This window comes from Gymnoscopelus microlampas (assembly GCF_963454915.1).
Source record: "Gymnoscopelus microlampas genome assembly, chromosome: 6".
Lineage (NCBI taxonomy): Eukaryota > Metazoa > Chordata > Actinopteri > Myctophiformes > Myctophidae > Gymnoscopelus > Gymnoscopelus microlampas.
In genome coordinates, this window is record NC_139943.1 from 54,368,230 (window position 1) to 54,382,136 (window position 13,907).

Here is a 13,907-nt window from a genome sequence, read left to right on the forward strand (position 1 = left end):
GCACTCACATAAGGATGATTACTGAGCGAAGAGAGAGGAGGACTGATCCCCCAGTGGTGGAAAGTAACTACTTCATTTACTCAAGTACTGTACTCAAGTAAACCATTTCCAATGCTCCACTACATCTCGGAGGCAAATAATGTACGTTTTACTCCACTACGATTATTTGCAAACTTTAGCTATACAAGTTACTTTGCCGATTACATTATCATTACAAAACATACATCAACCAATTAAGCCCTATTTTATACGTTGTCAGTTTGAAAATAGCCGATCTACAAGCTCACAACGTGTTGCATTAGGACACGTTGTGAGCTTGTAGATCAGCTATTTTCTAAAGTTTGTGAAAGCTTTGAGAAAAGAAATGCATAAGGAGTACTTTTACTTTTGGTACCGTACGTATATTAGATATACTAGCAAATACTTATATTGGATATATTAGCAAATACTTTTACTCAAGTACATGTTTGAATACAGGACCTATTGTAACTGCATTTCTACACTGTGGTATTGCTACTTTTACTCAAGTAATGTCATCATAATACTTCTTCCAGCAGTGTGTATGTATCAGGTATGCAGCAGTGCCAGCCGGCCTGCTGATGTGATGTGTAGGGGATGGGATGTTTGGCTCCAGGTTGAACGCATTCTGTACTGTCTGCTGGCATTACGGCTGTGCAGTCGTCTGCTCCAACACACATCCATCCATCCATCCCTGCATGCAGCTCTCTGATTGTTGGACTGTCTGGGAGCCTGGGAGGAACACAGCGAGGTCCTGCCATGTGTAAACCCTCCCCACATATCATTGTTCTGGGTTCTGGTACATTGTGATGCCCAGTTTCTCATCAAGTGGCAAAAGAAAAAAGGTTCTGAGATTGTTTTTACTTAGATACTCAATGAAGAAATGCTTCTGGTACAAGTAAAACGCCTACGCATGTTCAACTTGAAGTATAAGCAGTGGTGGGAAAAGTACTCAAATGGTTTACTTGAGTAAAAGTATCAATACTGCAAAGTAGAAGTACTCTGTTACAAGCAAAAGTCAGTAATTAAACATTTACTTGAGTTAAAGTACAAAAGTATTGGTATCAAAATGTACTTAAAGTACCAAAAGTAAGTACTAAAATGTTTGAAAATAGCAGATCTAATAGCAGATCTACAACTTGTGAGCTTGTAGATCGGCTATTTTCAAATAGCCTAATTATAAAATAGGGCTAAAGTGGTTAATGTATTATAATGTCTTATAATGTAATAATTTATAACTGCAAAGTAACTAGTAAGTTTTTAAATAATTGTAGTGGAGTAAAAGTACAATATTTGCCTCTGAGATGTAGTGGAGTAGAAGTAAAAGTACTGATAATTGGAAATACTCCAGCAAAGTAAAAGCACCTCAAAATTGTACTTAAGTACAGTACAGTAGTTCAGTAAATGTACATCGTTACTTTCCACCACTGAGTATAAGCTAAAAGGACAAACGTACTCGAGTACCAAAAGTAACAGTACTCATTATGCAGAATGTCCCTGCCTCTGAGGCGTAGTGGAGCGGAAGTATAAAATATTGAAAAGTTGACCTTAAAAGTGACTAGAAATGTGTAAATACGCTTAGTTATTTTCCAGAACGGATGCTGTGAGGTCCTGCCATGTGTAAACCAACCCTCTCTCCAGATATCATTGTCTGGGTTCTGGTATACTGTGATGGGAGCCCAGGGGAGGCAGGGGGTGGGTCTATGCCAAGTTTATCATCCAGTCAAGTGTGTTGTTGCATGAGTTGGAGAGAGAGGCAGGCGTCTGTTTATCCAACAGACTTATAGCCATGAATGAAGGCTCAGAAAACACTGAGATGTGAGCAAAGACTGCAAAGCCTTGGAAACACTTTTGTCTGAAATGGTTGTGCTGCTCGTTTGTTCATGCATTTATGTCAAAGGCACTGCACATGCATTTAGTATTGTTTACCGTTCACAGTCAGTGGTGGAACAAGTACTCAAATTCTTTACTTAAGTAAAAGTATCAATACAGCAATATAGAAATACTCTGCTACAGGTAAAAGTCCAGAATTCTACATGTACTTGATTAAAAGTACAAAAGTATTGGTATCAAAATGTACTTAAAGTACCAAAAGTAAAAGTACTAAATGTTTGAAAATCGCAGATCTACTTGTAGATCGGCTATTTTCAAATAGCCTACGTATGAAATAGGGCTAAAGTGGTTAATGTATGTTGTATAATGTAATAATTTATACCTGCAAAGTAACTCAAGTTTTCAAATAATTGTAGTGGAGTAAAGGTACAATATTTGCCTCTGAGATGTAGTGGAGTAGAAGTAAAAGTATTTGAAATTGGATATACTCAAGTAAAGTACAAATACCTCAAAATGGTACTTAAGTACAGTACTTAAGTAAATGTACTCAGTTACTTTCCACCACTGGTTCACACAAACGTGTGCATGCGTGCGTGTGTGTGTGCGCACGTGCGCACACACACACACACACACACACACACACACACACACACACACACACACACACACACACACACACACACACACACACACACACACACACACACACACACACACACACACACACACACACACACACACACAGAGTTTTCGGCAGCCCTGACACATGAAAGATACGAACATCTGGTCATACACCGTGGAGAGTGTGGGGCTGGAAGGCCAGATGCATGTCCTATTGAAGTAGACTGCAGAGGATTTGTGGGGCCCTCACACACACTCTCACAAAGCCCTCAGTGCACTCTGGGCATCATTACAGGAGGAGCAAGGAGCAGAGCCATCATCAAGAACACCGCATGGGAACGCGCGCTACATCACTGGGAATTCACTCACTTCACTCAGGAGAAAAAAGGAAAACAATTGTGTGTGTGTGTGTGTGTGTGTGTGTGTGTGTGTGTGTGTGTGTGTGTGTGTGTGTGTGTGTGTGTGTGTGTGTGTGTGTGTGTGTGTGTGTGTGTGTGTGTGTGTGTGTGTGTGTGTGCGTGCGTGTGTACAACAGTGGCTTTGAATGTCATGGATGGGTATGCATGCATGTATACTGTAGGTGTCTCTGTTTGTGTGGTCTTGTTGGATGTGTGTCATTGTGTTTCTGTGGTAGAAAAATTAAGGGTAAAAACAGCTGATTGAAAAGTTTATAGAGCAGCGATTTCCAACCTGTGGGCCGTGAGGGTACTACCCTACAAAGCCAAAGTGCAGTAACTATGGGGGGAAAAAATCATCAAGAAACTATCAGGTTATATCACTGATGATGTGTTCAGGTGCCTCAGAAGATGTATTTCAACGAACAGGCGGCATGAGTTTGAGGAGATGACTCTGTACTGTTGCCTTAACCACTTATTAACCATTTAAACACAAACCTATTCTAAATGTTTTCAGACATAGTAGCTAGGGGCGTGCCGATATATCGTCCCGCGATATATCATGATACGTTATCGTGACGATATGTATCGTTTTGGCATAAAAAAAAATATTTAAAAAATTGCTAAGTATTTGTTTGCATTTGCTTCCCCCCCCCAAATATATTCATAATAAAAAAGTGCCATATATCATATCGTATCGATATCGTGAGCTCAATATCGTGTATCGTACCGTCTCGCGAAAATAGTCGGCACACCCCTAATAGTAGCTCAACACCCCACATATCTTATAGATCTGCTCTTTTCGAAGGGGTTAGGGTGAAAGTGGGTAATCACAGATCTATTTCGCTACTAGTAAACTTCTAGCTGAAAATGTGACAGTGTTGTCTCATTTCATAGCTTCTTGCCAAACACACCACTGCCAAATAATACAGTTCCATTGCCAAGCAAAGAGCTGCATTCCCAATTAAACTGTCAGACACGTTGCCTTGGGTATAAGAGCGTCCTGTCAGGTGAAACAGCGTGCATACCACCAGAGAAACACTGCATATGTAATGGACTGAAAATGGTGATTACATAAATGTTTCTTTCCAAACTCCAAGAGTTAAGTGGATAATTATCCATCTGCAGTAGTGCTGTATTATTTATTTTATTTTTGTCTTTCTTGGGTCAATATTGCCCTCTTCATTGTGTTGCCAGCTAGTTGGCTCTACAATGCGATCGATTGCATTGGACTGGCAGAGTTACAATGTGTTTTTTTCCTCATTCCACACGCCGGTGTTGAAAGGAAAAAGGTGTGTGTGTGTGTGTGTGTGTGTGTGTGTGTGTGTGTGTGTGTGTGTGTGTGTGTGTGTGTGTGTGTGTGTGCGTGTGGTAAATGGTGCAATTATATGGAGCTTTTTTCCCAAATCGCTTGACATAGATTGTGCATTACATTCACCCATTCACACACCGATGGCAGAGGAAACCATGCAAGGCACCAACCTGCTCATCGGGAGCAATCAGGGGTTCAGCGTCTTGCTCAAGGACACTTCGACACTAACTCTGGGGGAGCCCGGGATCGAACTGGAAACCTCACGGTCGCCATCCAGCCGCTTTACCGGCCACCCCTGAGCCACTGCCGCCCACTTTGGTCATCAGGCAGAGGCTCTTAGCAACTACTGGTAAACGTGCATCATTCATTCTCTACTCTCCCTTTGCAGGGTGTTGCACATATGCAATACCTAGTGCATTTCTTTGGGGGTGTTATATTACACATAACAGTACCTGTGCATTTCTTTGGACTGCCGGGCCTCTTGCCGTGCATCCCCAGCTTGCAGCCAAAGTTCTCCTCCCAGAACTCGGCGAACCAAACGTTCCGTCGGTTGTTGGAGAGCGAGCGGCTTCTGAAGTAGCGATCAAAGGCTGAGGAGACAAGTTTGAGGGAGATTGAAAAGTAGGCTACTACACACTGCCTGTTTGAGAGAGATACAGCATAGTATCTGTACGGTATAGGAGATGACATGTACACATTACTTGCAAGATGCAACGTGTATAGGATTTCAACAATTATCTCTGTCGGGTGGAAACCTCATACGTCTAAAACGGTTACTTTTCAGGATTCAAATTAACCCATTAAGACCTGAAGCCGATTCTACAAATGTCTTCTAAATCCCAACAGTATTCTGAAAAACATATCTCTGCTGTCCGGCAGCAACCAGCTAACTCCAAAATGTTCATTTTTCAGGAAATGACAAAAACAAAAAAATTGATTAGAACAGCTGAATGGACCTCCAAGCTCACAATGAGGTTGGAGGTCAAAAGGGGGTGGAGCCTGGAGTCAGCTAAACCAGCTAACTCCACCCCCCTTTGATGAACTTAGCTGGTTTAGCAGAAAGTTTGAAGTTCCAATGGATTTAGCTGGTTTTGTCAGAAGCACTTTTTAATACTTTTCATTGGTTGAAAAAAATTGTAATCAACACACAGACGTAAAGCGCGTTCAATGGCCCTGATTTATGGAAAAAAATGCAAAAGCGGAAAAATGGAGTTAGCTGGTTCCTGCCGGACAGCAACGTTTCTATATCAGTGGTGCTCAAACTTTTTCATGTCAAGGACCCCCAAAATTATATGTATTTGGCCGCCGACCCCCATCTCAAAATATTTGCTTCCAGGGCCCCCCCAGAAGCAAAGATTTGAGTTTAAAATGTTCGCTTTAAAACAATGTATATATTCAAAGATTTGCACACATTTTCACGATAAAAAAACAAATAGCAGATATATGAGCTCATAGCGCGGCACTCGGTGCCGCGCTATGAGCTTGTAGATCTGCTATTTTTGAATAGCCAAAGTGTAAAATAATGCTTTTTTGCTCAAATCTAAAACTGACACAGATGCGTTCCATGTCTTGGGTTAAAGATAGCAAAAGTAGCAGATCTACAAGCTAAAAAAAACGGGACGCTTCACGCCACGCTTCGAGCTTCAGTAGATCTGCTACTTTTGATGCTTTCGGGTGACGCTGTAGTATGATCGAGAAGGGAATTAATCTATGGAAAAAAAAAACATGGAGATAAAGTATGGAGATGAGAGGTTTCTGCCCCGACAGCAAGGATAGATACAGGTATAATATCTGTACAATATAGTTGACATACACATTTCTTGCAAGATGCAACGCTAAGGATTTTGCATATGTTATATATATATATTGCTGGAGAATTACGGTGGCATAGGGAATGAAACAGGCTTTGACTAACTGTCAGCATTATTAACTGCAGCTCATATGAAAAGTGTCTCCAGCACGTCTGAGTCTCGTTAGAAAGGGTAGCGTAGCCGTAGGTAGAGGGGAATCCATGGGGAGTTTATCCCACTCATTCCGGGAACGCTTATATGTGTCGTTTTAGTTTTTTAACTATAACCACTATTGTATACTTTAGGCTATTCAAAAATAGCAGATCTACAAGGTCGTAGCACGGCACCGAGTGCCGCGTTACAAGCTTGTAGATCTGCTATTTTAAAGAAAAATCTTGAACTTTTGCGCAAATCTTTGCATACGTACATGTAACATTTTAAACTCAAATCTTTGCTTCTGGGGGGGGTCCCTGGGACAACATATTTTGATGGGGATCGGCGGCCAGAACAATTAAGACATTTGTTGAGACATTTGACAATTAAAAATGTTTGCTTTGAAAATATATACATTCAAAGATTTGCACACATTTTCAAAAATAGCAGATCTACAAGTTCATAGTGCGGCACTATGAACTTGTATATCTTTTTATTTTATTTCGAATCGCCAAATACATCTAAAATGACACAGATGTGTTCCCGGATTGAATGGGATAAGTAGTACAGTATGCACAGAAAATACACCTCACTGGGATTTCACTCACTTCACTCAGGACTCCGTTTGTAAAAGAAAAAAAGAAAAACATATAGGGGAGACATTTGCGTAACCACCATATCTTCATGCGACAAATAGTGATTGCAGATCTGCTGTAGGTATGGATACGTTATGTGTAAAACAATTATGTGTAAAAAAAAATATTCACGTTGCTGGATCAAAAAGTGTGCCCCCCCACCCCTAATCAAAGACAGGCGGCCCTGTCTTAATCTCCTTCAACCATCAATAAAGGTCTTATCTCTCTTATTTTATCTCTCTTATATTATCTCTCTTATCTGCCTTCTATCTAGCCGTCTTGAGTTACAATGAGCCCGATCCAAACTGGTGCTAAAGTAGTTTTTTTTTTATATACGGTACTCATTCTTTGCCTGGAAACCAGACGAATCTGCCAGTACAAAGAAGAAAAAAATCCCTCTGCAGATTAGGTCTGGACCCGCTCGGTTGTGATTGGATCTCGGTTCCCCCTAAGTTGTGGGGCACCAATCAGGGTCCAGTATTGCAGATATGAGGCGGGTTTATCACCAGAGGCATTTTTTTAAGACTTGGAACGCATCTGTGTCACTTTTTGATTTGAGCTAAAAAGCATTATTTTTACACTTTGGCTATTCAAAAATAGCAGATATACAAGCTCGTAGCGCGGCACTGTGTAGATCTGCTATTTTTGACTGATCACTGCGTAGATATTAGTCTATAACTCATTCTACCTAGATATTGTTCCATCCTATCATTTAGTACAGGCTCCATACACAGCAGCCATATTGGGAATGAATTGGGCCCCTTCATTACTTCCTTCACAGGTGTTACCAATAATACTAATTAAGGCTCTGTTCCATTTAGTGTAGCACAGTGGTTGTCTTATTTTCAAGGACCCCCATAACTCTGAGAGTTACACACCCACCATAAGGGGCCATTTGGGAACCAAAATGGAGTGTTTCTAGTGAGCCAACATGCTCAATATCAACACCCTGACCAGAATGGAACAGAGCCTTCATTAGTATCATTGGTAACACCTGTGAAGGAAGTAAGAAGAGGCCCAATTTCTTATGGCTGCTGTGCATAGAGCCTATTGGTACAGTAAATGCCCTGCATGTCTTACCGTCCACAGAAGCCCTCTTGGGCAGTATGGTGACGGCCCCCTCCGCCACCCTCTCCTGGCCCACCACCGGCGAGATCTTGGCGCCCCAGCTGTCAGAGCCCACCCACAGGAAGTGACCCGTCTGGTTGTTGAGCTTTGCTGCGTGCAGGATGCGCCTGGCGGGACAAACAACACAAAACACATTGATCCGACCAATCAGAGAGAGAGAGAGAGAGAGAGAGAGAGAGAGAGAGAGAGAGAGAGAGAGAGAGAGAGAGAGGAGAGAGAGCAGCATTTGACAGAAGGAACAAAGAAATAGGCAAGTTGTGAACAGTGGTGTAAAATAACTAAGTACATTTACTTCAGTACTGTCCTTAAAGGTAGGGTAAGTGATATTTTTTTGGTTAAAACAAAAAGTATTTTGTTAAAAGGTTAAAGCACTATATTCTGATATCATTGCTATAGAGTGTTTGTTCAGTAACAGGAGTCTCCCCGTCTCTCCAGCTCTTTAATAAACAGAAAATACATGTTTCGGTAGGTGTCAAAATCTCAGCCAATCAGGAGAAAGTACCCATTTTTAAGCTTCATTTTTGTAGTGTTCCAGTTCCAATTTTGCCTGCTCATTTCTTAGTGTCATCACTTCCAATTTCACTTGTTTAATCTGTATCCTGATTGAGTTCTCTATCCTGATTGGATAAAAATGGAAATGAACCTGAAACTGAAACGAAAATGCATTTTCTGTTTTATAAAGAGGTGAAGAGACAAGGAGACTCATTTTACTGAACAAACACTCTATAGCAATGAGTACTATCAGAATATAGAGCTATTTAACACTTATTTTAACCAAAGAAAATCACTTACCTTACCTTTAAGTACAATGTTGAGGTATTTTTACTTGCCTGGAGTATTTCCAGTTTTCAGTACTTTTACTTCTACTCCACTACATCTCAGAGACAAATATTGTACTTTTACTCCAATACAAGTATTGGAAAGCTTTGGTTACTAGTTACTTTGTAGATTATTATTAAAAAACATAAATTAACCACTTCAGCCCTATATACATTTTGGCCATCTCAAAATAGCAGATCTACAATCTACAATGTGTCGCGATGCGACACATTGTGAGCTTGTAGATCTGCTAATTTCAAAGGATTTGTATACATTTGAAACTTGTGAAATGGGACATTCTGCATAATAAGTACTTTCTACTTTTGGTACTTTAAGTCAATTTTGATACCAATACTTTTGCACTTTTACTCAAGTCAATTTTGAATTGCGGACTTTTACTTGTAACAGAGTATTTCTACATTGCAGTATTGATACTTTTACTTAAGTAAAAAAAATTGGAGTACTTGTTCCACCACTGGTTGTGAACGACCCCCGCGGTGGGAAGCAGAAATATAAACAACGTCTAGACCAGTGGTTCTCCACTGGATTCTCATTGGACCATGAAGTGTTGTGTTAACCATCTAGAAACGGATCAATATACAGCACAGTGTGTGAAAAATGCAAGGTTCCTCTATTAAAGTGGTTGTTTGTCCGAAAAGTATTGATTGAAACCTTTATTTATTCTCGAAAAGAGCATTGAGGTTTACCCTCATTTGCAATGCTGACGAGATTACATACACAAAAATCAACAATTAAGGCACATACAGGGATAAAACACAGAAACAACAAAATAAAACCATAATAGAACATTTGTAAGTTAAAAACAATTACATGGTGAGGTAGGCAGTGGTGACTTATCCAACGGGCTTGAGGTGCTGAAGTACAGGGCACCAACCTTGGGGGGGGCACCAAACGGCGTGAAAAAATAAATAAACGGCGAAAAACGCCAACATTTCATCACCCCCCCCCCCCCCCCCCCCCCGTTGACAAAACGCTCCCAGGGGGCACCGTACCGGGTCCAAGCACCGGGCACCACGAAGGGTTAATCCTGGAGGTAGGGAGATTTAAGAGCAGGTGATTGAAGAATTGTCCATAGGATATTGGGGCATTCATTTTAGCGTGAGTTGTAGAGTGTTCCATGAAATGGGAACATCAAAGCAGAAAGCAGATTTCCCCAGTTCAGACTGAACAGGTGGAACCTCAAGTGTAAGCCAGTCACTTGAGCGGGTCTGGTAAGTGCTTTTTTGGGCGGTGCAACCGCCCCTATATGTGAGGTTTGGACATCGACCCAATTGCACCCCCCCAACCCTGCGCTGTGATTGGCCACCATTGTACCCCCCTAACCCTGCACCGTGATTGGCCACCATAACTCTATTCAGGACTGTGATTGGCTAGAAACACATGACACATGTGCATAGCCCTATAAATACGACTATGCACTTAAAAAAAACATGTGAAGTGCACTGGTGGTAAGTAACTAAGTACATTCACTACGTTTCTTTTTTTTTTTTTTTTAACAAATGTATTTCTAATTAAGAGTGAATTGTGGGAGGAGCACATTCCAGTTTAAAGTGTTTAAACTGACTTGGATGTTTTATTAACACATTTTGCTGGGGACCCACTGGAACGCCTTCAAGGACCCCTGGGGGTCCCAGAACCACATCTTCTAGTGGTGTATTTGAAACAATTATTTATCAGGGAGTATCCATTGAGTACTAATAATCTTATAAGGCACAAAAAACAACAACATTTATTTATGACTGGGAGCAACAGTACAACCAGTCATCTACAAGAAAACTGAACTTTGATTTATTGTCTTATGATAACATTGTGTGTAGAATTATCCAGGGCATTCAAGTGCCTGAAGTTTGCGGTTATTATTGTAATTAATAATTCATTATTATTTGTGTTAGTTTATGAACCGAAGTTATAAATGAAGAGGTAAACGCCTGCATAATGTAGAATAATCCATTATTATGATGTAACGGTGGCGTTTGTATTGACATGTTACCTGCACAGAAGTTATAAATATATATATTTATCTTATTTTCAGAGGGATATTTAGTCATAATGGGTACACATAGATACAGATTCTAAAGGCCACATAACTCTGACCTGTGGTGTTGGGGTCCACAGCGGGGACTTGCATGTGTCACATGAGAGTCACATGAGAGTGTTGATTGATTAGGTCAGATGAGAGTCACATGAGAGTGTTGATTAATTAGGTCAGATGAGAGTCACATGAGAGTGTTGATTAATTAGGTCAGATGAGAGTCACATGAGAGTGTTGATTAATTAGGTCAGATGAGAGTCACATGAGAGTGTTGATTAATAAGGTCATATGAGGAGCTGGGGGACAGTGGCTACTGTTATAGAACAGTGCTAAAGCCTGTGTTTCCACATTTAAGACAATACACAAGTCACATGATTAATCAACAGAAGGTTACACCCACATGGGTAGACCGAACCCATATACATAGAGAGAATGCTCACTATCAGGACAAAGTATTCAACGCATGCATCAGTGTTACTCGTTACCAGGGTGTTGCTGCATTTGTCATTTTCCATTGCGAGCTCCGAGAGAAAATGGCTTCCCGTTTGACTGTTCGGAAAGAGGAGCTGACCTGTCCCGTGTGTCATGACATCTTTAAACATCCCGTTGTCCTGTCCTGTGGCCACAGCTTCTGCAAAGACTGTCTGCAGGAATGGTGGACGGAAAGACCAACAAAAAAATGTCCTGTTTGTCAGAGAAGATGCTCCAGGGACCATCCTCTTACAAACATTGTTGTGAAGGACCTGCTGTGTGAGAACCTCTTGGAGGAAAAATGTCAGAGCTCCTTGTCGGTGAGCTCTGAGGTCCTCTGCACCGCACACGGTAAGAAGCTCAAGCTCTTCTGTCTGGACGATCAACAGCCGGTGTGTCTCGTTTGTCGCTATTCAGAGGAATGTGCTGGACACAAGTTCTTACCCGTGGACGAAGCGTCTGGACGTTGCAAACAGAAGGTCCAGGAATCACTGAAGCCTTTAAAGGAGATACTGGAGTACTTTGATGAAGTTAAAACAGATTACGACAAAACCGAAAATCACATCAAGGTTCAGGCCAGGAACACAAAGACACAGATTAAGGAACAGTTTCAGAATCTTCGTCGGTTCCTACAGGAGGAGGAGAAGGCCAGGATCGCCTCTCTGCGCGAGGAAGAGGCTCAGAAGAGTCAGGAGATGAAGGAGAGGATTGAGGGTCTGAGCAGAGAAATGGAAACCCTCTCCAATGCAATCCAAGCTGCTGAGGACCAGCTGAGAGCCGACGACCACGTCTCATTCCTGCAGAACTACAAGACCACGATGGAGGGAGTCCAGCCCAGCCTGCAGGACCCACCACCGGTCTCAGGAGCGCTGATAGACGAGGCTAAACACCTGAAGAACCTGACCTTCAGCGTCTGGGACAAGATGAAGGACATTGTCTCCTACACTCCTGTCATCCTGGACCCCAACACTGCTAGTCTTGAACTCATGCTCTCGGGTGATCTGACCAGTGTGAGACGGGGAGAGGAACAGCAGCTTCCTGACAACCCAGAGAGGTTTGAGGACTGGTACAGAGTGCTGGGTTCTGAGGGCTTTAACTCAGGGTCTCACAGCTGGGATGTTGAGGTTGGAGACAATGACAACTGGGAAGTAGGTGTGTGTGCGGAGTCTTACCAGAGGAAGGGAATCAGAGGGAGTGGAGACTGGTTTATACAGCAGTTCTATGACTTCCTTGAGGAATGCACAGCAGTCTCCTCATCAGAGCCTGATGAGGATGAGGAGACATCAGCATTCTCCTCCACAGTGTATAAGAGGACTGTTCTCTCAGTGAACCAGAAACCCCGGAGGATCAGAGTCCAGCTGGACTGGGACAGAGGACAGCTGTCCTTCTCTGATCCTGATTCTAACACCCACCTATACACCTTCACACACACTTTCACTGAGAAACTGTTTCCATTCATTGGTAATTATGATGGTAATCGTCGGTCTCTGAAGATGTTACCAGGGAAGATCTGTGTCACTGTGGAAAACCACAGTTAGAACGTCTGGCGTACAATAAAAAACAGATCCAGTGGTGGTTAAAGCACTCAAATGTTTTAAGTGAAAGTATCAATACTGCAATGTAGAAATACTATGTTACAAGTAAAAGTCTGGCTTTCAAAATGTACTTGAGTAAAAGTATGAAAGTATTGGTATCAAAATGTAGTGTACTTAAAGTACCAAAAGTACTCACTATGCAAAATGTCAGATTTCAAGTTTTCAAATGTATACAAATCTTTTGAAAATAGCAGATCTACAAGCTTAAGTAAAACAGATAGATAAAATGATTCTTGATAGCGTACTTTTATTTTGTAGTTTATAACTATAAACGATCAGTTTGTAATTCTATTGGTATAATGATGATATTTGATATGATTATTACTGATAACATGTTTTATATTGTAATGTTTGCCATTTATGGATCAGGTTTGAATTCTATAGTTTCTCTGTGACAGTGATGATGTCTGTTGATGTATTTGATCTTATTAAAGATGATGAGAGTAAAGTGAGTCAGATGTGTGTTTGTAACAGTCAACATTCAGCAGATTATTTTAGCGTTGGCTATTAACAAATAGCAGATCTGCTATATATTTTTTTAAATTGTGGAATATTTGTCAAAATCTTTGAATATATATATATATATATATATATATACATATACATATACATATATATATATATATATATATATATATATATATATATATATATATATATATATATATACACATATATATATATATATATATATATATATACAGTATATATACATTTTTAACTAAAATCTTTGCTACTGCATGGGGGTCCCTGGAACAAAATATTTTGAGATGGGGGGGTCCACGGACAAATACATATCATTTTGGGGGTCCAACATACGTTTTTTTTTTTTTTTTATGCTAGGATTTAGAAGACATTACTGACATTTATAGAATCCCCATGCAGAAGCAAAGATTTGAGTTAACATTTTCGCTTTAAAAAAAACATGTTCACGATGTTCCAAAAAAGAAAACAGCAGATCTACAAGCTTGCGCTATGAGCTTGTAGATCTGCTATTTTTTAATAGCCCAAATGACACAGATGCGTTGCTGGAGTGAATGGGTTAATCAAATTTCACTCGATTCTTGCTTTTTTTCTTCACTGA

The 13,907-nt window shown here is 40.8% G+C and overlaps 1 protein-coding gene across 1 annotated transcript in view; it reads right to left on the minus strand.

Annotated features, from left to right (window-relative positions):
* The window catches only part of grm8b (glutamate receptor, metabotropic 8b), a gene marked incomplete at both ends in the record, with an annotated part of 492,451 nt that overhangs the window by 220,093 nt on the left and 258,451 nt on the right, over nt 1-13,907 (minus strand). Inside the window, 2 exons of the mRNA XM_084058858.1 lie at nt 4,632-4,769; nt 7,838-7,992. Of these exons, the coding sequence (XP_083914984.1) occupies nt 4,632-4,769; nt 7,838-7,992 (293 nt within the window). The remainder of the gene's footprint in view (nt 1-4,631; nt 4,770-7,837; nt 7,993-13,907) is intronic.